General features: G+C 34.7%; 1 protein-coding gene across 1 annotated transcript; it reads right to left on the reverse strand.

Annotated features, from left to right (window-relative positions):
* Positions 1–2,073: 2,073 nt before the first annotated feature.
* On the reverse strand, positions 2,074–27,509 carry LOC145692736 (ceramide synthase). The gene is made up of 6 exons (XM_081768167.1): positions 27,286–27,509; positions 24,374–24,645; positions 23,696–23,999; positions 19,725–19,826; positions 13,178–13,306; positions 2,074–6,718 (listed from the first exon to the last, which is right to left on the reverse strand). Exons 2-6 carry the CDS (start codon positions 24,625–24,627, stop codon positions 6,587–6,589), a joined length of 921 nt encoding a protein of 306 aa, XP_081624293.1. The 5' UTR covers positions 24,628–24,645; positions 27,286–27,509; the 3' UTR covers positions 2,074–6,586.

Consider the following 27,509-nt stretch of genomic DNA (forward strand, 5'->3'; position numbering starts at 1 on the left):
TCTAGGAAAGAAAAAAACTAAGGTAAAATGAACAAAAAACAAAAACTAATAAATCCCTGCACTTCCATTGATTGCAGTTTTCTTTTATGTATATATAAATGCCATTTTGGCAGTGAGTTTGTGTGTATATATATGTGTATGTGTGTGTGCACAAACATATACCACAATGTTTCATATTATTATTATTATTATGCAGTTTCGTGTACACACCACAACACAACAACAAGTGACAAGAATATTGTGTGTGTGTATTCATCACAATCAAAAGTATTCCCTAACATATATATATATTTATACTTATATTTTTTCTATATAATCATCTCAACATACTTAAAATACTGACCTTATTTTAGTTACTCTACTTCTCCGACCGTGATTTAATATAACTGTTCCGCACAATATGTTGCCACATATCAACTTTGGTTGTTCTAATGCAAAATACGTTAACAATGTACTGTAAACGGTAGCAAACTACAACATTTTGTCTGTCTGTGCAATAAGATTGCTTTGGCTTATTCAGAGCCACCAAATACTTCGGAGAGAATTGCACAAAAGAGTTAGTTAGTCGGGAAGACTTCTACAAACAGGGGTTTTCAATCTTTTCTATTGCCGTACCACCATCAGCGGCTCGCGTACCACAGGTTGAGAAACCCTGTTTTAGAGATTTTCTTACGTTAATTCGCTTTTTAAAGTTTGACAAAGATTCACAATCTGTTGTTGCCAGGATACTGCTTTATCTTTTGAAACACAGAGCAGATGATTATTCACAAATATCTGTTCTCAGTAAACTCGGAGATGAGTGTTAATGTATAACAATTGTTCAAATATATAATCATCATCATCATCTTCATTTTTTTCTTTGACAGAAAATCTTTCCCGTTTTTATTGATTAAGAGCCTGACATACTAAAAATAATTTTAAAAAATACCATTTCTTCTTTTGATTGTTTTTCATAAGTGAAAGGAGGTAATGAAATGCAAGTTACCACAATCACAGAGAATGTTATTCTACAACAGAAAATATGAACCTAAAGAATTTTCAGTGTTGCCAGAATAACATTTCCCCCAAAATCTAAGTTAAGGCAGCAACTAAAGGAACGAACTCAACTCCATTTGATTACGTGTGGAATCCTGTGAACTACTTTTTAAATAACATTATTGTTTAATTTTAATAACTGTATGTTAAAACTATTTTATTACAAACTAAATACAACTATTATTTAAAAAGTAGTTCACAGGAATCCAAGACAACATGATACGTAATCAAATGCAGTTGAATTCGTTCCTCTGGTCACTGCCTTAACTTAGATTTTGGGAGAAATGTTATTCTAGCTATACTGTAATCTCTATGGATGGCAACACTGAAAATTCTTAAGGTTCATATTTTCTGTTGTAGAATAACATAATCTATGAATGGTGGTAAGGTGCATTTCATTATCTCCTTTCACTTATGAAAAACAACCGAAAGAAAAATTGTAAATTTTGTATTATCAATAAAAAATATTCCGGTTTATGTTAAAAATTCATGTGATTTTTCTGCAGTAATTTTCTTCGAAGTATTGTTGATTGTTAATGAAATATGTACTGTGTTTACTCATGAAGACTGAATATATAGGCTTCATAAATTTGGCGCTGGGAAGCTAAACATCACATCGAGACGAAATTCTAGTACATAATTTCGATCATCTGTAAATGTAAGGTAAGGAATATATTGCCAAACTACGAAATTTTAGGTTGCAAGTTTCATTTGTGCCAAACTCAGTCGAGAAGTATCTAGTGTATCCGGACATTATTAGCACTTATATAAATTCAGATGCAATAATGTTCTTAAGAGTACAGCTGGTACAGTTACATTGCAACATGCTATCTTTTGTTCGCATTTAAAAAAAAAATCTATATTTAATCTCAGCTCAAAGCTAGTAAAAGTACTTTATTTGTATTAAAATAAATTTCTTTGGATTTCGCGATGTAGTATTGTTTTATCCATTGTAATAACTACATTTGAAAAAATAATTTGCATAAATGCATTAATTACAGAGGTGGCAACGTCGCAAAAAGGATTTGTACGGAAAGCTTTCTTTTATTTTTATTTATTTATTTTTAACCTACATGTCCGCGCACTTTCACTTGCTTGTGCGGAAGTGTATTTTCAGTTTGTTTTCAGTTTAAAAACAAAACAAAAATCACATTCATACTGGTATTATACTGGTGTTCGTATAGCATCACAGCAATAATAATATTTTTTTATTATTATTATTTATAGATTGCTCACACACATATATATATAATTAAACATTTCTTTCACTTGATTTCAACAATGTTCTCTTACACTAACTTATTTTGTTTTTACTGAGCAAATTATTATATAAAGCCACACTTATACTATATATATGATTTGTCCCTTCCAAACGAAGCCATTTGGTATATATGCTTTAATTATTATGAAGAGTAATAATGCCTATTAACTTATAACTTTTTATCTTAGATTACATTTAGTAGCAAAATAATACGCGCAATTTTAAAATAAATAACCCCGACTAGATATCAAGATGATTTTCACATTATGCTTTTTGTAATTACACAATCTAATACTTCTCATCAACATTCATTATTTTTCAAATTATGTAATAAAAGAACGTCAATTACTGTCTTACTACGGTATTACATGAATTAATTGTTCGCTGGCGATGAAGGCAACGACTTAAGCTGGTTCTAGACGATATTACTGGTCCATTTCCCGAATCATAAATATTAACACCATTTAGATATTACTGAAAAAGGAAACAACCGATTTTTTTAACACGCCAGATCCTCTGTAGATGTGAATTCGATAATGCACAGAATGAAAAGGTGATTGATTGGACCGGAACCTCCTGTATACCGTGCCAATGCGTTAACCATTACGCCACCCACTCCGTTTCCAAGAACAGCCACTCACTCTGTCATTCTCGAGGTCGGTGTTCTCCACTCGGTCCATATGGGCTGTACCACAGACCCCTTCCCTGTGTTTATATATATATATATATATATATATAACGATATATGACGCACCTATGACAATCTTCACTTTTTCACTCTTTGTGCGTTACAACAACACTATTTGTTTTGATTGGTCCTCTTAAGCTACAAGGTTATATGAAACATGGATCTACGGTTTTGACTGATTGATAGCATTTAACATCCCTCTTCAGCAAAGAGGATTATGAGACAGGACTGAATCAGGTGTACTGACACCAAGGATCGAACCAGTCTCCCACACCAAAGAAGAGAAAATACTAACAATTTACAAACAATAAACGCACTATCAGGTAGGTATGAATTTTCAGACTGACTCTACCATATGAAGGTATCACTTTGCCTCGTATGCATTTAAATATCGATTCCCAGTCATGAAATCTTCAAATAATTTCTGACAAGAACTGAGGCAAAGCAAAATGGATACATATACAGGGTGTTACAAAAATTTTGGGAATAGATTCCTCACACCAAAACAAGAAAAGAAAAAAAAGTTCATATGGACTTGTGGTCGGAAATGCAAAATTTCGTAGTTATAAGGTGCCGAAAACGTGAAAAAAATGAACTTTAAAGGCCCATAGTTCCACTACTACAGGACCGGTGGTAGTCGGGTCAAGACATCACTGAGGGACTATAGTATATGAACTATCCGAATATCCATCTTTCAGAATCTCCGATACTTGCACAATCATTTTTAGAGAAGCTGCTTGGGAGTACTTGATCACTCTCCACCTACCTCTGTAAAAATTGGTGTGTAAGTACTGATGCATTCTTAAACATGGATATTTGGATAGTTCATATACCAGTTCTTGAGTGATGTCTTGACCCAACTACAATAGATCCCATAGTAGTGGAGCGATGAACTTTCAAAGTTCACATGTTTCACATTTTTGGCAATCTATAACACCGAAAGTATCAACTTTTGAGCACAGGTTCATATGAACTTTTTTTTTTTTATTTTGATGTGAGAAATCTGTTCCCAAAAAATTCACACACATTTTTGTAGCACCCTGTGCTTTTTTCTATTTATCACTCAAGTTACATAAAATTATGCATTTTTTTTTTTTTTTTTTAGAATTTGTTTGATAATGAAAACGATCACCTATTAAAGATGAAAAAAAAAAAAAAACGCCAGAATGAATACTAATCTGTCTTTCCGTAAGCCCGTCTCATACAATAACCTCATTGCTTTAAAAAAAAAATAAATAAATAAATAAAATTAAAGGGGGGACACTCCAAACAATCAGAATCAATTCTTCTTAACTTATGTATTTTTTATCTTCAAACAGACTTCCAAACAAACTATACTGTCTTCGTCCTTTGGAAGCTTATCTTCGAAGGCCATATATTCAAAGAATGTGCATAAAGTTGTCAGCAAAAGACTTCCTTCAAATGGCCGACAGTTTTTTTTTACGATTTTCTTCTATTTTCATTTTTTTATAAAAAAAACGAGTGTGCAATAAGCTTTAAAAAATGCTAATTAACTGTATTAGTAACTTTAGAACTACATTGTCAAAATATTTGAATGAAATGTAAGTTTGCTTTTAATGCATGCTATCCTTGGAAATAGATGACAACTCTTCATTAAATCTTACAAATACGGAGAAACTATGAACATAACAGCTGGATAAAAAAATACTGTTTATATTATTTATTAAAAAAAAAAGAAGAAGAAGAAGAAATACTGCTTAAATATGAGTAAGACCCGTACTGAACCGCCATACAAGAAAAATGGAACAAAATGAACAATTTTAATACTGTTCTACAGACCATCCATATATAACACACGATAATTTAAGAGAAAAATTACACTATTTTTAACCCGCAATTTTCTACAGTACTCTTGCGAAAGAAAATCCACTTCTTTTACCTTCATTTATATGTTAACACAGTTTCTGGTAAATCCGATATATCGTGATTTTAGATTCGGAACAGTAACAAAAGAAAGGATTTTACGATATATATATATATATATATCGCAAAGGACCTTTATATTACGAGAACAATTCCGGAATTTACAAGGTACTATTGAGTCAATATAACCAAACACGCGATTTCGTACTCAAGTCTTTTTGCTTACAACACGGAAATACTACCTGCGAACCTATACCTGCTCATTTTTGTTTCTTTGTTCTGTTTAGTTAACATTTTTAAACAAACTAGTACATAATAAATACGACGAAAAGTCATATATTACTAAAAATGTGGTATACTTGATAAATTTAGCGCGTCGAGGACCATCATCTCTCAAAATGCACTACAGCAGTATATAAGTCTATTTTTCGACTAATATAAAATGTTGCACTTACACTTCCGTTGAAAGTAGTAGAAGTCGTTACTACTAATCTTGGAAATTTGTTGACGATTTTTATGCCTAAAAGTTTAAGTTTCATATCAAATGTTGTTTATTCTAAAATTGTATGACGACAAAAATGTAAACAATCGAAAATTTAGCAGAATTGAAACACTAAGAATTTATTTTCACATTCAATGAGTCCAGACTACAGAAACAAAAACATCGGCTTTTTTTCCTGTAGGGGGGGAGGAGGGAGGATATATAACGGATTTTTTTTGTGTGTTTTTAATATTGCCTTCTCGAATACGTATGAACAATGTAAGAAGAGTTATGTCAAAATTGCAGATAATTTTTGACTTACTCCTGTACTTTAATATAAAGAAAACTGACGCAGGATACAGAGATAGGCTGAACACAAATCAATAATGTTTTATAGTTAAGTGCTAATTACCTTGTACTTTCTGACGATAATTATGCTGTGTAATGATCAGTGAAATTTCTACCTCTTTTCAACTGAACTGTAACCATACTATTTTATCTCACACACGTCTCTCGCTTATAATTTCTTATATAATCATATTTTCCAAATTTATTTTGAGGCTTACACCTAAGTCAACTACTAAAAAAACCACCGGATAGAAAGGATCTACTACCAAAATCCAATGGAATCATCATTTATTATTGAGGTATTCAGCTAAAAGAAAAGGTAACGAACAATAAGAATTTATGGTAACATTGAGAACTAAGGGGATGAACAGAAAATGCAAACATGGCACAATTCTGTGCATCTATTCTGGTATAAACAGGTTATCAATCAAACAAGAAAATAACAATTACGATGCAAACATAATGCAATGACTTCGATCAGCTAATAGGCATTATTCCTCAAACACCGTTTTAACTAATAAGCACGCATTGGAATAAACAATTTCTACATCCATTTTAAAACTTTCATTATGCTTTTCTGCAATTTATGCATGGCACAAACTTATTATAGAGGACAAAAGAAAAGAAGAACTAAAACCTTAAATAAGTCTCACGCATTCAACTCTGGAATCTTGGCTCACAATAAATTACCTTCATCTTTTCTATGTATCTTAGAATACATACATATACTCACGCATTTTCTCGCATACAACAACAACAAGAACAACATGACTACGTTAATCTTCTTCTATAGCTCTGGTAAAATTTTTTATCACGTTGGAAAACAATTCGGAGTGTCCAGTCTTTGGAATTCTAGTGGAAGGGAACTACTTTATTAAACCTGGTCAGATCAACTTAAAATCTTTGGTCTAGGAAAGAAAATCCTCACTGCCCCATGCAGCATCAAGATGAACCAATACACTTGCGGAAACATCATTACAGCGATTCCAGCTTTACATGATGATGGCAAAGACCAAACAGCCTACAAAAAATACCACCAACACATTACACACTGTATAAAATAGAACTGAACGGATCAGAGTTCTGTTCGGTTTAATAGCCTTAAAATACAGGGTTTACCAATAAGAACGTCAGAGTTTCGAATTTGTTATATTACTCTGATCTTATGGCACGAAAGCTCCCCAGACGCGATTTTAAAATTTAGGAGTTATATTTCTGGGCTTTCGGCATCTATGGTCATGTTAGCCCTTCACGTATGAGGGATGATGTCCATTGGTAATCACGCTATCCGAGGAAAGGGAAGTAAGAAAGGATTGGGGAAGGAAAGAAGCGGCCTGGGACCTATGTTGGGTACCATCCCGGCATTTGCCTGGTGTGAATGAGGAAAACCCAAGAAAAACTTATTCAGGATGGCTGGACTGAAAAAGGTTTTTACACTTTTTTGACCGAGTGCCCCCACCGGGAATCGAACCCAGGACCGCTCGCACCGAAGGCCAGAGCGTTAGCGACTACGCTACGCGGGGCCACCCGGACGCGTTCTGCCAAAAAGTGTCGATTGCAACTGGTTGCCCAGATTATATGATCTCTCTTCATTGAATTACTTTCTACGGGGTTATCTCAAGTCTATGAGAATAAGCCACGAGCAATAACTGAAATGAAAGACAACACTGAATGCACCACTGTCAATTTACTGCGCAATATGTGTGCAAAATCGGACCTTCAGAATCAATTCTACTGACCGAAATAGAGAAAGACATACACGGGATGGACAAAAAAAAATCTAAAAACACTTCATACAGGACACGTAAGTTTGGCACTCCACTGTACAACACGTATTGCGGTTGCCGATCGTTTTTTGTTTTCAATGTGTCATGTAGACCTTCCTCTTCCGTTTGCAGTAACCAGTTCACCTGTGAGTATCGTGGTGTGAAAGTGGTGCGGTAAAATGTGCGACCTAACAGACTTCCAAAGAGGCATGATTGTTGGTGCCCGTCTGGTTGGAGCTTCAGTGGCAACAGTGGCGAACATTGTGGGGGTATCGAAAGACACTGTGTCCAATGTCACAAGGGCATACACAATTCATGGGCAAACGACGTCTGCAAAGCACAACAGTGGTCGAAAGACAATCCTGTCAGATAGGGACCGAAGGGCATTAAAACGGATTGTACCAGCTCAAAAGACCACTGCAATGAAAATTCCATCTGAACTCAATCCCGGCCTACAGAACCCAGTTTCATCGAAAACAGTGCGACGGGAACTTCATAAAATGAAAATTCATGGCAGGGCTGCTATCGCCAAATACCTGGTCACAGCAGTAAATGCGAAGAGGCGTATCCAGTGGTGCAAGGACCACAAGGCATGGGCTCATGAGCAATGGAAACACGTAATGTGGTCCGATGAATCGACCTTCACCTTGTTTCCAACAACCGGTCGTGTTTACGTACGGAGAACACCGTCGCAGGCCTATGATACAGACTCTCTGCTCCCAACTGTAAAGCATGGGGGTGGTTCTGTTACAGTATGGGTAGTGATATCGTGGTTTTCTGCAGGTCTCATCATAACCCTACATGGACTGATGAATGCTAAGGCGTATGAGGCCATTTTGGGGGACCACGTTCTACCCATGGCCCAAATATTGTTCCCTGATGGCGATGGCAACTACCAAGATGATTTGGCACCTGTCACGCTGCAAAAACGGTGAAATCATAGTTTGAGGAGCATGATCAGGAGCTATCACACCTCCTATGGGTCCCACAATTACCAGATCTGAACATCATTGAGCCATTGTGGTCTGAGTTAGAAAGGCGTGTTCGGTCTCATTACCCTCCACCAGCATCTCTTACGGAACTGGAGCATGTTTTGGAGGAACAATGGTACGAAATTCCACACACCACGATTCAGGAGCTGTATACGTCCATTCTACGTCGGATCCAAGCTGTTTTTGACGCAAAAGGAGGCCCCACACCATACTAGGTATGATTTTCACACTTTTGCAAACTTTTTAGATTTTTATGTCCAACTCCTGTATGATCGATGTTATCGCTATTAACTGCTTTTCACACTAATAATAAAACGTTTTCACTTGTAGTTTTCATTCCATCTCATTTTAAATTTCTGAGGTTCTTTTGGTAAACCCTTCGAAAGATACAGGCATATGCCTTTGACACAAGAAATATTTTAAACTTCTAAAATATTAAAATGCAACACCGAAATTAAAAGTCAGGCACATTAGTATTAACTTCATAATAAAACTAAGAGTATTATATATTAATCAAAGGAGGAAACAACCGATTTAAAATTATTTTTATACATTAAATACTTTGTAGGTACGAATTCAGTAACATACAAAGAGTGAAAAAGTGACTGACTGAACAGGATTCGAGCCCGGAGTCTCCGGCATACTGTGCCGATGCGTTATAATCACTACGTCAATCAGTCCGCTTTCCAGAACAGCCAAACACCCTCTCATTCCTGTAGTCGGTGCTCTCCACTCAGACCACATGGCTTGTACCACAGCCTAAAAATAACTGTAAATCCAGGCTGGAATCGAACCAAGAACCTTCAGAATGACAGTCTCACGTTGTCCAGTTAGCTATATAGATCATGGCTGGTACAAACCATGTGGTCTGAGTGGAGAGCACCGACTACAGAAGTAGGAGGGTATTTGTCTGTTCTGGAAAGCGGACTGGGTGGCGTAGCGATTAACACACCGGCACGGTATGCCGCAGACCCTGGGTTCGAGTCCTGGACCAGTCAATCACTTTTGCATTCTTTGTATGTAAATGTATTATGCCTGTTTTATTACTGTGATATAAACTTCAAAAACGCCTGTCCTCCTTCTCAATCACGATGTAGTTTGCGAAACTAATGCTAAGAACTCATACTTATTTTTCCGAACTAAATGCACAGAAGGTAATCACAAGAAAACAGTAAACAATGGCTTTAAATAAAATCCTTCCTTACCTGATTTATTCAAGTCATCTAAAGAATACTTCAGCCTTTTATAACTTCTGTCACACAATGATCTCAAGTACTACTTGCATAGCTACAATGTCAGATTACACCATGCACATAATTGTGAGCTACTCGAAAAATAAATGAAATTTAGTTCCCCCTCCTTTCTGAATGAATGGATTAGTTTAAAAAAAAATGTTCCCAAGGGTTCCTAGGAAATTTATTATTTCGACAATTTCTTAGGGATTTCAATATGTAAATGTATGAATATTGTATACGTGATGACAGAAGGTAAAAGTTAAAGAGTTTTCTTTTTAATGGGCTCAGGAACATAGCTTACATCTAAAAATTTTTATCACCCAGTGAAGATCATACGTATGATAAGATTTTGTTTATTTGGAGTTCAACGTTTTGTTTTCAAAACCGAAACTTACAAAATGAACATAGGATCCGAACTACTTGAATAACATCAAAAATTAAACCAGAAGTTTTCGAAATCAAAAACACAAACGCTAACTACTTCGCTTCTAGCGAGCTGTGAACTCATAGAACAAAATTAACCCTAGAAAGACCACGGGGGAAGGGGGGATTTTGCACGCGAGTTCTTTTCTATTTAGTTTATATGGATTGATACATATTCAGGATTCTCCGTTTCTTTGTTATTGTTCCTTTTGAGAAAGGTTCATTTTCGTTTTATTTCAACTGGAATATACTGCAGTTTTTTTGTACATAATAATAATATAATATTTATTATTATTATTATTATTATTATTATTATCATGATGTTGCAAGGGCCGATTTCACCTCTCCTAGGTTATAGGTGCTATCCATCTATTTTCCCCCAAATCATTTCATTTTTTTAAATCTACATACTGGTTTTGTGTTTAGTATTATAAGAAATTTGGAATAATATATAAGTAATTTTACGCACTGTATTTACCTTTATATATATATATATATATATATATATATATATATATATATATATACACCGGCTGTTCAGAAAGTAACTATGCAGTGCCATGTTGTGGTGATGGTAAGTGATGACTGATATGATTGTCAGTTAGTAATGCAACATTGTCCATTGTTTAACATATTTGACGTCCATGGCATTAAAGTTTAGCTTCAAGTTAATTTCAGTTGTTTAAAGTGGTTTATGGAAAATAAAATAAAATACGGCAAGTTATGAACTGTATAGTTACTTTGTGCATACCCTTTATAAATAAACAAATAAAGGGTACAATTCTTTGAAAAGTTTCTTTTTCGAAATTTAGTTTAACACGTTAAGTCAAATTGAACAAATATACTCTGAAAGCTACTTAAAACTAGTGCATGCAACTTTGACCCCCTCCCCCTCCCCGGTCCTTCACGTAGCAGATGGGAGCCCAGATTTCCTAGGGTTAAATGTATAATGATGACACCTGTACTGAAATACTGCTAAACTTCAATTTGGACTTTGTATTCATAAAAGGAGGAAACAACCGACTTAAAACATTTTTACACACCAAACCCTTTGTCTGTAGATGCGAATACACAAAGAGTCAAAAAGTGCATGACTAGACCGCGACTCGAACTCGAGAACTTCTGGTCTAAGTGGAAGAGCATCGAAGAGTGTATCGCTGTTCTGGAAGCGGACTGGGTAGGTAGTGGGCAACGAATTGGCACGGTACGCTGAAGATCCTGCGTTCGAGTTTCGATCCAGTCATGCATTTTTTCACTTTTGTGTATTATTGAATTTGAACTGTTTTTAATGTTCGCAAGTAACTTACAAATTATTATATATTACTAAGAAGAAAAAAAAGAAAAAACTTGATAAGAGGTACGAATACAAATTCTATATAAACTATTGATAAGCGTGGCACTGCATGCTTATGATCATAAACCTAAAAAATATCAAAAAACATACATGGGAAAAGGAAAATGTAAGTGAAACAGTTAATTCGTCGATTGCGTCTGTGAGAGTTTCCCTGTACGGTTTTCTACCATTTATTTTGTAGTCGCTTAGTTCAACAAGTCAACTCACTCACATGAAGAATCACTTTATGAACGCATTTTGCACTTTGAAATAAGATCTCTTGATAAACTGGTTGTTTATGTAGAATATTTTTCGAGCGATTTCTTTATGAAGGAACTGAAGATTAAACGATTTTTCTGCATGCATTAACGAAATGAGAGTCCTGTAGACACTAACATTGTCTAAGAAGTCTCCCTAACGCACTTTGTCTTCTTTTTTAAAAAATGTAACTTTAAACATCTATGCAAAAATTAAATTATACTTACTAATTTACGAAACTGTTGAGTATGTAACTATTCTAATACATTAAAATTCAAATTCGTTGACATTTAATGTTAACACGTTGTATGTGGTTCCTGAACTACTGAAAACATTTTTATTTAGGCGAGGCGAGAAAACAATAGCCGAGCAATCCTTTTTTCATTTGTTTGTTTCCACATCAAGCAGTACATAGAAGAGAATTTGGGGAGACATCAAATCTGGACAAAACATTTAAATTTTATATTTTTATTTCCAAAATGTATGCTCGGTTTCAGAACAAAAGGACCTCAATTCTTGGAAATCTACGGAACAACCACACGGCTCTATTCCTCGTCAACAGGCCATAAATCTAAGAAAATAATAGGCAACCTTCTACTCTGTCAGAAAGAGGAAAAGAAGTTGCCAAACGTCCTCTTTTCTCCAGATTTCTTTTATTTAGTTTATCACAAAAAGTAATAACATTGTCTTTACTTCTTACTTGTTTTCCTTTCTTGTTTCTTCTGTCTAATAACATCGGACACCTAGCAACAATCACCATACTAACAAGGGTTAGGTTGCCCTTTTGGTAGTGGTGTGAAACAAGGCTCTTATGTTTTGAAACGGACAATATACGAAAATACAAAATAATGAAAGAAATAAAAATTACACAGAAATGTATTCTTTTGGACAAAGATAAGCATCTTCTTCCCCAACCACTACTAACATTCACTTCAACAATACTCAGTTGGTACTCGGGAGCATGTAAGCTCTCATCCTTAGTGTTGTTTTTGTTCAGCCAGCAGCAGCTCAGAAGGAAAGAAACTGTGGCAACATTGGTTTTCAGCAAGCAGGAATCATAAATCTCGATTACGTATCGAGAAGTCTAGCAGGAAAGTTTCGAGGACTTCCAGAATTTCTGGAAAAAGAAAGACTCTCTATCCATGTCCTGTACTATAGCTTCAGTTTGATAAATAAACGTCAATTAAAATTTATTGTGACTTTTTATGATGTTATCCCATAGTTTGTCTAAGCAACCTTTATCTAAGTTTAAAGATGGATTTTTCAACCTGGTGTAAAACGATTCGATTCTAAGACATTTTTTCCACAGTGCTTCTATCTCCTTTGAACCTGGTGAACCAGGCCACACAACAATTATCTAAAACCGTACAGGAAAGCTCTTACAGACAATAAACAAAATAAGTGTTTCACTTATATCCTTAACAATGCAATTTAAAATACGTCAACTAAGTACATAAGGAAAGCACGACTTACCTTCCAGAAAGGTTTCCCAACGTACCGGCTGTACATGTAGCAGACAGCAGGGAACATAAAAACGCGGCACAGAAAGAATGTGACTAGCATAATGAGACCATTAACAACATACAGAGCAGAAGACTTCAGCTGAAATATAAATAAGAACATTCAGTACGACGAGATTATTCACAAACGAACTTAGCATGTTATATAGATAATTTTTAGTTTCTTATACAATTAGCCTTTATCTTGCATTAGATTTGTATAATACACTTACACGTCATCACTCGATAATCACGTTTATATTTGACGTGACACTTCAAACATATTAATCATAATAAACATTTAAGACCAATTCCAGATATATTCGTTTTTGGCTTTGAGAATATTAAGTAGGTTTCAAATCAATGAATGTGCATTTCCTGTAGTCTTTGCCTAGCACCGAATGTAAGTTCCTTGTGGTCTTTTAACTAGCACTGAATATATGTTCCTTATGGTTTTTGACTAGCACTGAATATGTGTTTCTTGTGGTCTTTGACTAGCTAACTAACGATGTTATGCATTTTTCAAGCGAGTAATCTTCCCCTTTCGCTCTCTCTCATTGGTGGTGGTAATAATAATAATAATAATAATAATAATAATAATAATAATAATAATAATAATAATAATAATAATATGACATTAGTAAATAAAACAAAGGGTGGAGGCTGTATGATCATAATAAGAAACGAATACTCGTATGAAGTAATAAATCCTCCCGATGAAATACTTGATGTTATTATAATTAAAGTTTTAATCCCTGAAAATAAACCATTATTGTTGTGCATATGACCCATTTAAGAAGGATAAAGTATTAGACCTACTGTTAACCAATATAGAAAATAATTCAATAATATTTTAAATTCCACCGTTAACAAAAATTGATCATTTCCATCCACCTTTTCTATTTGAATGGAAAATAACAAAAAAAAAAAAAAAAAAAAAAAAAATGATAGTAATGACTTTGGGAACACCTCAAATCAAGCCAGAATTTATGATTTTAAAAATGCTGATTTTCTAGGTGTATAATCACGTTTATATTTGACGTGACACTTCAAACATATTAATCATAATAAACATTTAAGACCAATTCCAGATATATTCGTTTTTGGCTTTGAGAATGGAATTAAGGAAATATAATGGAATTAAGGAAATGGATCGAATAGATACAAAGAGTAGTAATATTAATGAAATGACCAATATATTGTATAACAATATATATGATGTGCTAGATAATTGTGTACCTAAGAAACCAATTAGTAATAGGCCTAAATACAAAGACCCTTGGATGAACAAAGAGCTGAAATCATTAATAAGAAAACCAAATATTTTGTTAAAGCAAGACAAACAAATAGTAATACATGGTATCAAAGATACTCCGATTTACGGAAAATTCTCAAAAAGAAATACTTAGAGGCGAGAAAATCATATTATATGAGTCTGGAAAATAGTGTTGTCAATAACAATATGTTTTTCTGGAAAATATTTAAAAGTTCTGATGGCAAGCAAATACCAACTGAAATGAAACATAATGACAAATCAGTTACAGAATTAAATGATGATGTGGAATTATTTAAAGATGATTGTAGTGAGAATTTTAATTTAGAATTAGGACATTATCCAGATAGGCAGGTTATGAATTCTCCTTCGCTCATTAGCAACCATGACGTCATAGATATACCGAATATCACTGAGTCTGATGTAATTCATGCAATCAAAGTTATTAAGGCGAGCACAGCGCCTGGTCCTGACAATATCCCCTATTATATAATTAAAGCCTGTAGTACCGAATTGTCAACTGTTTTAACAAATATATTTAATGCATCCCTGAGAAATGGTGAGTTTCCTTCAATGTGGAAACAAGTATACATTGTACCAGTACACAAAGCAGGTGATCGTAGAATTATAAAAAAAACTATAGACCAATAACACTAGTCAATGCATTTTGCAAGATGTTTGAAATTATAATACACAAACATTTATATTTTAATGTAAAAAACAAATTACGTGAATTTCAGCATGGATTTTACAAAGGGAGATCGATTGTAACAAATCTTGTACATTTTACTGATTTTACACATTTAGGACTTAAGAATAGATTACAAGTAGACACTATATATATAGATATGTCAAAAGCTTTTGATTCCATAGAGCATGAACTTCTTATTGATAAATTAAGAAACATAGGTCTATCTCCATTGTACATTCGATGGTTTGTAAGCTATCTAGCAAACAGAACGTTTAAAGTAAAAATTGGTCAAATAACCTCTAGTTACGGTTATATAAAGAATGGCATACCTCAGGGATCTCCTCTGGGACCCCTTCTTTTTTCAATATTTATTAATGATTTGCCTGAGAAAATTAAATACTCAAATATTTTGTTGTATGCCGATGATTTAAAATTATTTAGAATAGTAAATAGTGAGTATGATAACTACTTACTACAGGAAGATCTAGATACTGTTAGTACATGGTGTAAAAGTAACTTATTGAAAATAAATTGTGAAAAAACTAAATACATATCATATACTAACAAAACCCAATACTACGTGAGCAAATATGTAATTAATGGAGTAACATTGCATAAAGCCGAACAGATTAAAGATTTGGGTATAGTGTTTGACAGAAACACGAAATTTACCTATCATATAAATGATACAATCCAAGGGACTAGAAGAATAATAGGGTTTATTTTCAAACAATGGCCTGAGTTTAGAAATGCCAGCTCATATGTATATTTATACAAGATGCTTGCAAGATCAAACTTAGAGTTCGGTGTAGTTATTTGGAAAAGTATAGGTAAAACATTGGCAAACAAAATTGAATCAGTACAAAAATGTTTTATGAGGTTACTCTGCTATAAAATGAATAGAGATTACTACTCACGTAGTTATGAATACTGGTGTCAATTTTGGGGATTGCAGGCATTGAGCGACAGGAGAAAAGTTATTGAAAGAGATTTTATTAAGAAACTATTAGACAATAGCTATCATAGTGAATATTGCTTGCATAATATAGGTATAAGGGTACCAATGTATAATACAAGAAATATATCAACATTAGTTCCGTTGAATCCGAAATCTGTAATTTTAAGAAGATTGACCAATTCTTTTAATTTAGTTTAATTTATTTTTATCAGTATAAAAGCATGAATTTTAGAGCTTGACAAATATTATTTTTACTATTTATGACGACTATTTTGATACTAAAAAAACGGTGTTAATTTGACAAGGAATTATTAATCCGATATTATTTTACTTTATTTTATCATTATGTTTTATTGTTTCAGTATGTAACTTACATTGTATGTAATATGTGTTTATATTGTCTGATAAAGTGCTGTATTTTTGCCGTTAGGCTGTTCAGAAATAAACATTATTATTATTATTATTATTATTATTATTATTATTATTATAGGGATGTTGCATGTCAAATCAACTAGTCATCAGACTTGACTCATCTCAGAATTTTGTAGAAATTGATGCACAGCTTTATTACAGTGGGAGATGAAAAATCCCAAATACTACCCCTCTCCTACTGAAAGTGTCCCCGTACAGGGTGCTCAAAAGTTGCCAAAAAGGGGATTTTTTCAGTTACAGGGGTTATTAAAAATTGTCATCCAATGGTTAATATATGCAGTAGAGACATGAAACAAACACCATTGGAAAGCTTAAAGATTCATCTACAAGTTGTACAGTCCGCAGCAAAAAACCTGCAACATGAGAATGTAAGTTTATTGTGAAACTACGCCTAATAGCGCAGGGAATCAACATAACATCTAAGTGGCACGAATCACGCCACAGAAACCTCGGCGTCCTCTCCTGCACACTTATTTTAGAGCAAAAACCATCGTCGTTTCACAATAAACTTACACTCTTATGTTGCAGGTTTTTTTGCTGCGGACTGTACTATATTAAAAACCCTGTATAATAGAAAATAAAACACTTCAAAAATTCAAATTTAAATTTGAATTTTGACTTTCTCACAAAAATATCCCTGTGAATTTGTTCAAAATTGCCCTGATTGTAGCCTCGTATGTGTATTAAAACATCACAAAGTTTCATTTTGGGAACTCGATGGGATCCAGTTCAAAATTCAACATAAACCAAACATTGCAAGATATTGACCGTGTGAATATCTGGGTTCATATTGATAACTATTTGCCTGTAGCTATTTACCTGCAGAATCAATGGAATTTATATTCAACATCATTTGTTTCTTGATGTATTCATTCGAGTTTACACAATTATCCATCTTTCGAGTTATTTAGACAGGTATTACTTTTCCGAACAGTACTTAATACAGGTTATTATTCTTGTTAGCCGGCATAGATGTTTATAAATTTATATTAGTAACACTGATACATGTTATTTTCATTCCTTTGTTTCACGATTGCTGTTATAAACATGTAGAAGTGCATCACTGAAACAGGAAAAAGAACTGATGAAAAAGAGAGACATATTTCCCTCCCTTTCACAATATTTTTATCAGATGTGTTATGAAACACTGTGATACTGTTCACAATCACTTCACACACGTTCAGCACGAACAATTAGCCAATAAATTATTTTTCCTATTTGAATTATGCACTTCCACATATTCGTAACAGCAATCCTGAAACAAAGGAATGAAAATAACATGTATCAATGTTGCCAATATAAAGTTTCAAACATCCATATCGACTAACAAGAATTGACCTATATTGAGTGCTGTTCGGAAAAGTAATAGCTGTCTAAATAACTCGAAAGGTGGATAATTGTATAAATTCAAATGAATACATCAAGAAACAAATGAAGTTGAATATAAATTCCTTTGATTCTGCGGGTAAATAGCTACAGGCAAATGGTTATTCCATCTGAACCCAGATATTTACATGGTCAATATCTTGCAATGTTTGGTTTACGTTGAATTTTGAATCGGATTCCATTGTGCGCCCAAAATGAAACTTGTGGTATTTTAGTACACATATGAGACTACAATCTGGACAACTTTGAGCTTATTCAAAGGGACATTTCTGTGCGAAATTCAAAATTCAATTTTGAATTTGAATTTTTGAAGCGTTATTTTTATTATACACTTTTTTTAATATAGTACAACTTGTAGAACAATCTTTAAGCTTTAAAATGGCGTTTGTTCTATGTCTCTAGTGGAGATATTAACCATTTTATGGCAATTTTTAATAATCACTGTAACTGAAAAAATGCCCTTTTTGGCAATTTTTGAACACCCTGTATGGGGACACTTTCAGAAGGAGAGGGATAATATTTGGGATTTTTTTTATCTCCCACTATAATAAAGCTTTGCACCAATTTTTACAAAAATCTAAGATCATCAGGTCAGATTTTGTCATTTCACTGGTTGATTTCACATGGAATGTGCCAATAATAATAATAATAATAATAATAATAATAATAATAATAATAATAATAATAATAATAATAATAATAATAATAATAATAATAATAATAATAATTTTATCTGTTGTTTATAATTTCAACAAAGCAAACTTTCTAATGCTGTAAGAAATGATAAGGAACAAATTGAGATTTACTAGTTATCACTGATGATGTCTGAAATACAGTCGGACAATTTTATAATAGGCTAAATCAAATATTTGCTAAGGCAATCCCCCCCCGCCCCAAATAAAAAAATATTATAATACAAAATATCCGATTTGGTTTAATGTTGAAATCATTATCACTTTGAAAATTTAGGAATTATAGAAAACGTAGGAATGCAACGAACTGTAATGTTCAAAGAAAATAGAAAAAGAAAAAAAAACTAAGAAGCTGATTAATAAAGAAAATATGTACAACAAACACAGAATGAAATCTAAGTTTTACATCCCACGATTATGCCGACTAGGCTAAAGGAGACGGTGTTGATTAGAAATAAAGGAAATTGTGGATGAAGAAAGTGGTAGGAAACCCCGAGAAAATTCACGCAAATGGTGTTTCCATCACAAAGTTGACTTGGCGCGAGCTGGGATCGAACCAAAGACCCCATACACCAGAGGTGAACGGTCTACTATTGAGTCACCGCGGTCCCTTAAATACCGAATAATGTTAAGCATTATACGTGGGGTTTTTCGATGTACATTAAAGATTAAAAAAGGAAGAAAAAGGAAAAAGCAGTACACTAGTATTCAGAGTGAACGGAATTAAATATAATTTAAAGCACTCGCAGATGGTTTTCCTGTATATTTTAATTCAGTTCATACAACATCCTAAGTAAGTTAGTTAACCTATTTTTACCTATTTCATCACTTAGTATGAATGACTATAACTGCAGTTAAACAACTAAAACTAAAGAACACCATGGGTCCAAATGGAATACAATAGTTAACGCATGTAAGTAAGTATTAATATACCTGTTACATTTACTATTTAATTTGGTGATAAAAACGCAGACATTTCCTAAAATTTGGAAATCAAATAAGTAAGTTCTATTTTCAAAAATAGGGATGAAAGAAAAATACAAAATTGTACACTCATCTCGATATTTGCTCACAATAAAATTTGCTTACCTTTAGCTTGCTTAGAATCCCTCGAAGTGATACGAATGGAGTACTGAATTCCATCAAATAAATAAATCCAAACACGCAGTCCCCTAGGCCTCCTCGAAAGTACTATGGAGAATAAAAAAAATACACAGAAATTACTTTTCTCACGTTCAAAGGAAAAATTCTTAATATTTTCATTGTGTAACTGATCTATCTAGTTATTTATACAACCTCTCCCTTTATTCACAGATGACTGCGACGTATATAGCATTGACCTTAGTGAATATAATGTTACTGGCGTTTAAAATTGTTACCGCAAAGCTTACCAAATAGTATGATACTTGAAGCCTAAAGCTAAATCGTGATAAATGTACCGCTCATATAGTCGCGCTGAAGAAATTCCGATTAAACGGTATGAAAGCATGCGACTTGAAGACATATGTTGTACCTAAATTCAAGGCGTACAAGTCTTGCTCTTCTTTACGTTTACAAAGACAGGCAAAAACACACATATGACATACTAGCAGAATACCCGTTCTTCGCACGGGGAGAATACGTTTCAGTTTGGAAATAAAGTACTAATGAGGAATGAATTTGGCTTCAAACGGCATTGGAAGTATCACTGTTCATCTCAGCGACTCCAAAAAGTATGGATTTGACACTCATATTGGTCAATTCCGATCATCTTATATATCCCCCCTCCCTTAATCTGTGGGGCTAAATTTGGATTTAAACGGCAACGGAAGTATCACTGCTCTTCTCAACGACTCCAAAAACTATGGATTCGACACTAATATCGATCATTTATCTCCCCCTTTCTCTAAAGTTGTATTTCGTATTTTTTGCGTGTTTTGAAAGATCTGATGGTGCATCGTTGGATTCGGATTTTACATCATAGATTTTCTTTCAGCTTTAACGTGTATTTCCATGGTTACGTTACGGAAACCTCGCACTGGAAGCCTCACAACGTTTGTGTTTAAAAAATAGAGTGTGTTAGTATACATAGCTGTCTCTATAATCATTCTATTTCCACTAAGCTCATTTTTTCTCACCTGTGTGTTCTCAATGTTGCTAGTAAAGATTCTGCATATTTGATATATATATAGTGTAATATCCCACGTGTTACTGTATACAAACAATACTTTACGCTCCTGTTTGTAACCACCACCACATGGACCTACGCACCACGTGGATTTACTATAAACAGCAGACGACGGACACTGGCTCCTTCCACGAAGCACATGATGACATCAGAGCAGCAGCGCCACCGCCACCAGAACGCGTATATAATGTGGTGCAGACGACAGACCATTAGTTCTCTGGTCTCCCCTCTATCGACTTGCAGTGGAGTCTAGGAGGTACCTACCCTTCCCCCAGAGCCTTAGCTTTCAGCGGAGCTAACGGTTCCTACCCTTTCCTCTCTCTGGTGCTTGCAATGGAGCAGCGGGAGAATCCTACCACAATCCGGCCTGGCTTGCAGCGGAGCCTGACGGGATTCTTAACGTCCCTCTAGTTTCAGTGAAGTAGAACGGTCCCTGCAGCCCCTCACGTAGCACGCTACTGAGGATTCCTTCCCGAGACCACCAGGTCGAGGAACACTCCGTACTCACCCAAGACCTCATATTAGAGTAAATGTAAATCAAGTACTTGTGAAATATTAGGTTTATATATAAACCGGTAGTGGAAGTCGATTCTGGACGCTCATTTATTCAACCTAGCTCTACCTACAGCCTATAAAGGAATAGAATTTTACAATATATATTATATATATATATATATATATATATATATATATATATATATATATATCAAGTCTGTAAGATGGAGCAAAGTGAGTATTTTTAGAGTTTATTTATTTGGTTAGACACACTTACATTGGCGGAGGTATTAATGTTAGTTCCGACATATCTTTCACAGTTCGCGATGCTTTCATTAATGTTAAATTCACGTTCGGTTTACATTGATGCATATTAAAACTAAAATCTTTCAGGACTAAGTTTGTTCTATTGATGTCTTTGTTTTAATTTTCCAGGCTTCAATATAAATTTTCTCTGACCTTTTTGTCAGCTTCCTCTCTCCTTGTAGCCGGTCATACCTCGCCTTTACGTTCAGTCTTTTCCGGTAATTTTAGATATGACAATTTAATGTTTAATTACAAAGAAATATATAAACCTTCTTCCTAATGTTTAAATAATATTTTCATATTCTGGCTTCAATTTCTGTTTTAATTCTACCTGCTTCATAGACTATAACAGCATACGTAGTCCAAGTATCTGATTACACGGAAGTACAACTGAAAAATGAAATCTCTGAGTTTTACATCCCACGATTATGCCAGCTAGGTTAAAGAAGAGGGTGATGATGAGAAATGAATCACATTGTAGAATGAAGAATGTGGGAGGAAACGGGCGAACCCCGAGAAAACTCGGGCGCCCGGTATTTGTTTACCACAAAGCTTACTTGGCGCAAGCTGGGACCGAACCAAGGACTCGATGCTCGCTCTACCTATGAACCACAGCGGCCAAGGAAATACAATTCAATGGTCGGTTACATATTAACAACTCGAAAGATACAAACTACTTACGAAATTAATAACACCTAAAGTTTTAAATGCCACTTCTGGTTCTTCCCTCCCCCTCTCCCTTCTATTTTCAAGTCTTGCATTACTTTGAAACATCAATGTCTAATTCCATGGATTGTGCTCATTTCTTTATGAAATTGATACACACACAAAGAATCTTCACTTATGCTTAATTTTCTTTCGCAGTTCTTGCACTTTGTTTCACTGTCTAACTGCACGGAGTCTGCTGTACCCTTTCAGTTTTTTTTATTCGTAATATATATTGGCATAATTCCTTGACTACTTATAGGCTTCCCTGACTTTTGTCGATCAAATGTTGTTTCCCTGAATCTCTAGAACTTCTCAGGTTTCCAGAAACCCTGACAGAATTTATATTCCTTCTACTCCACAATACAGCTATTCAATCTTGTTTCCAGCCTGTTATACACATTTACATAAATAAGACTACATACTTACTTTCTTTTCGTCCCTTATACTCAAAGGAAATCTATATTTTCACCTAAATTTTAAATTGTTTTAACGTTAAATGTACACTTGGTGTACTAATAGGAAATTTACTATTCAATGGTCCTTTGTGAACTGATGAAATGAGATCTTTCAGTTCTACGTCCCACATTTATGCCAAAGAAGGTAAGCTAATGGAGAAGGTAATGCTGAAGAAAGGAAAGAAGAAAGTGGGAGGAAATGAGAGAACCTTGAGAAACCCCACGCACACAGGGTTTGTACACAATCCCCACATGATGCGTGGGGGTGAGCTGGGATCGAATCAGGGACCCCACACATCAGACGTAAACGCTCTAGCACTGAACCATCGTAGCCCTTTGTGAACTGATTAGAAACATACTATCAGCTTCATGTCAACTGCAAAGATTCATTAATAAAACTACTTATAGCTGTATAATTTGATTTTTATTTTTAAGGCTTAACACGCCTATTGTTAGTGCTGTCATACTGTATTTTTGTGTAAAATGGCATTACGTTACCTGTTCTAGAAGTATTAATATATACACAAATAAATAAAATGGCGGAATTATAACGTATTACAGTTATAAAAATATGAATCAGTGAAGGAAAAGAGGCTTACATAAAGAATGTATCTAATGTATGTAATTCTGAAGTTTCCTTCGCTAGTGATACATTTACATGAATTAAATCCCTTTTTATTAAAATACAGGATAAGAATATTTTGTGGTGCTGGCATAAGGTAACTTCTCTGCAATATTAAGTTGCGGCTAAAACTATAAATGGTACATCTGGTCTTCTCCCACACAGCGAATACTAACATGTTGAATTATATGGTAACATGCAATATAATTACTGTAATGATCCTACTAAATTTCTGAAATTAAAACCTTGTACATAAAAAACCAACAATGGGATTTATTATCCAATGAAATATTGAGCAATTACGTACCACGATAACAAGAAATCCAATCGATCCTATGAATAGATGATGCAAAATTATGAGTGGTTGGTCATGAACGTACATCCGGAAGCGCTCCCAAGTTCCTGCCTGATCCTTTAATTTTACAACATTCGTTTCATGACAATACACGTGGTACATGGACCAGATGTCGTAGAAGAAGTAGGCCATTCCAAACCATGCATATGCTTCAGACATATAATGGGAAGTACGAAGGAAATTTCGGGGACAAGACCAACCACACACAACGAAGCCCGTAAATGAAGACAGTATGGCTTGCACCGCTGAAACAAATCTGGAATAGAAAACAAAGTTCAAACACACATCTAAAGATGTGGATATTATGAAAGCAATAAAATTTGCACTGATTGTGAAGATGTTGTCATTAGCATGTACTACCCTGTTTCGGCAAACACTATTATCTTGATCGGTACTTCACGGAATCTTCTCTCAGTGTCATATTGCGCTTACTGCGTGCGCTCAATTAAACAATGTTGGAATTGTTGCTAATATTCACTCCTTGTACTCGATCTCTTTTCAACAATTGTCTCCCTCCTCCCTGCTACTGCAAACATTGCTCTAAACCTTAAGTACATTTACATACATTTAATTATTCTCTGCAATTTTGTATTACGTTAATCAGAAACAAACTTGATACGGTCCACTTACTTGTTCGAGATGTCGAGTACCTCAGGAACACTCAATCCAAACTTCTTCTGAAACCTGTGTCCCGAAGTAGTCCGTAGGGAGATGTAATTGGCAAGATCATAGAGGGACACAAAGAATATCAGACCCAGCAACGACAGCCAGATGCCTCGGGTGATCGAAATGTGGTCTTCAGGGTTCAAGACTAAAATGCTTCCAGCCGCTGTGCTCAAAGAACCTAACACAGAGGCTAACAACAAGGAACCTGCCAGTGCCATCACGTTAGTTTATTTGGTCTAATCAAGGAAAAGAAAAAAATGAATACTTCAGTTATAATTTGTATCAAATTAAAATTCACTACACATAAGAATTCCAAGGTCCACTCAATATTGGGAAAACTTGAAAAAAAAAAAATACAAAACTTCGACAAAGTTTGTGCTTCTTTGTTATTTTTTAGTGATGTCCTAGAACTATTATCAGTTTTGGGCCTGGGCACGCCTGCTTCGCGAACGGAACGCTAGGAATCTGTGAAACAAGATGGCGGACACCCTTGCAGGTTTGCACCAACGTGGAGCAGCGGAGTCATTAATTTGTTAGCTGAAGGATTGAAATGAATCGAAAGTCACCATCGTATAGCAGTCCAATATGATGAGCTGATTCGACACTTACGTTCATCTGTGCTGCAATATCACTCACTCATACTCCTGTTTTCCCGTATCAACTCGTCAACTCTCGCAATGTTATTATCCGTGACTGCACAGACAGAGCGTCTTCGCCGTGGCGAATCTTGACTCAAACAACTTTCGCCATATTGTACTGCCATTCAACGGTGAACTTCGACTGATTTTAACCCCTCATCTAACAGGAATCTAATGACATTCCGCTGCTCCAAGTTGGTACAAACCTGTAAGAGTACCGCCATCTTGTTTCACCGATTCTCAACATCCCGTCTGCGAGGCAAGCGTGCCAGGTCCATCTGATATAATAGTTGTAGGACATCGCCCAAAGAAAGAAAAGAAAGAAGAAAAAACAAAGAAGCACAAACTTGGTCGGTTTAGTATTTTTTATACAACTTTTCCGGTTATTTGTTGAATGGAAATGAAATGAAATCTTTTAAGTTTTACGTCCCACGATTATGCCGGCTCGGCTAAAGGAGACGGTGATTATGAAAAATGAATGAAATGGTGGAATGATGAAAGGGGGAGGAAACAGGAGAACCCCGAGAAAACCCACGCACGCGGTGTTTGTCCACCACAAAGTTCACCTGGCGGGAGCAGGATTTGAACCCGGGATCCCATGCACCAGAGGTGAACGCTCTACCACTGAGCCACCGCGGCCCCTGAAAAATGATAGGATTTCACTTATTTCTGCTAATATTAGGTTAGTTTAAATTAGTTTAGTTTATGTCAGATTTGGTTAGTTTATGTTACATACCTAAGCACTTGCATCTTCCATTTCTCCCGTAAATTTTATTTTTACGTACTTCTGGACTCCTTCTGCTAAACATTTACTTAACCCGGGAACACTAATATGTTTTTGTAGTACACTATTACTAAAAATCCGTAAATTTTACGACTTGAAGTAAAACTCATTGTTTCCTTGCTATAAACTTTTTTCTAATATATAAATATTTTCTAATATAATTTATTTACTTTATAGGACACATTGAGAGTGACTAATTTCTCAAATTTTAACTAAAACTTGTTGGTTTAATATATGCATAGATTGCTATTATAATTTTATCATAAGACTACTTCAAAAAATTAACATTACTTTCACTGAATCTGCTTTTACTATGCTAAACCGAAAGGTAACTCAAAATAACACTTATGAAGTTATTTTGAGTCACTTCAATAGTAACTGGCTTCCAAATTCCTATTTTAGAAAAAAATACACAGCAATGGAAGTTACTTTCAAAATTGTAACGTTATCACTAATACTTTGTAAAATCTACGAATTGCCTCTTTATGTCACACTTATACAAGAGCACTGGCAAACACAATCTGCCTATAGCAAGTTACTCACCAAATGACATTAGCCGAGACGCCAACTTCAGCGCATGCGTAGAACTGTTTGAAATCACCAATTATTAGGCCTCCGTCGTAAATTTTATGACTTATTAGTGTTCCCGGGTTAAAATAAAAATATTGGATGGCATTTAGAACCTCCCCCAACTCCTTTCACGGCTCCAGAACGGAATAGGCCTACCTTGTTTTTGTCTAAATTGTGGTAAAAATAGAAAACAATTAGCCCTGCGGGTATTCTAACCCCCTTCCCTTGCTCAGTTATAATTTGTGAAGTAACACTGGAGACCCTGTATGTGCAAGATTGAGGGAGAAACTAAATATCTGCCAAAATATGTCGAGTGCAATAACCAACGGCGCCAGTAACAGTTTTTATTTCGAAACGTTTCGGCGCAATAACAGATCAAATTGGGAATATGTTTGGAATAAAAGAAGTGGGGAATTTTTCGGGGCTAACACAATGCTATTGTGAAATGAAGTAGGTAATATTTCTACAAATTTATGCCTATCTAAAATATGACAGCACCTCGTAGAAAATTAGTAATTCTTTCTTCAATCGATTTCCGAAATACGAATATTAGTTCAGGACATTTTACTATGAATAGTAAGGCATGTATCCCTCTATATATTTTAAAAATAAAGACATCAATTTTAGACATTACCTGAACACTCACCGGTCAAGAGAAAGTTAGCACCGATTCTCTTTATCTTCTCTTTATAAATACGCAGTCTACACTGTTCACCGGCATTCTATCGAACATGATTTGCAATTATTTTGTTAAGCCGGTTACCGTACTCATATCTTATAAAATATTACAAAGTACTAAATTTGTTTATCTTATACCATCAAAGCGTAAAATAACAATATAATACTACTTCAAAATTTATATAACTCTTTCTTCCTGTACTTACCGTCAATGTATATGTTCGAACGATTACAACAGCAATGCTCACATCGTATATTAATGTAATTCCTCACTCCAGTTCCATCCGTACCCTTGACAGCGATGCTCTTTTACAAATAATTTAAATATTCTGTATTACGTAAAAAGTAATTAATAACATATTTCGTCACTGTCATCGTCCCCGTAATTCAATGAGCTCAAGCTGATGATGATGAAGAGGCTGATGAAGAT

Source organism: Thermobia domestica, chromosome 8 (assembly GCF_964235325.1).
Source record: "Thermobia domestica chromosome 8, izTheDome1.hap1.1, whole genome shotgun sequence".
In the NCBI taxonomy this organism is placed as follows: Eukaryota; Metazoa; Arthropoda; class Insecta; order Zygentoma; family Lepismatidae; genus Thermobia; species Thermobia domestica.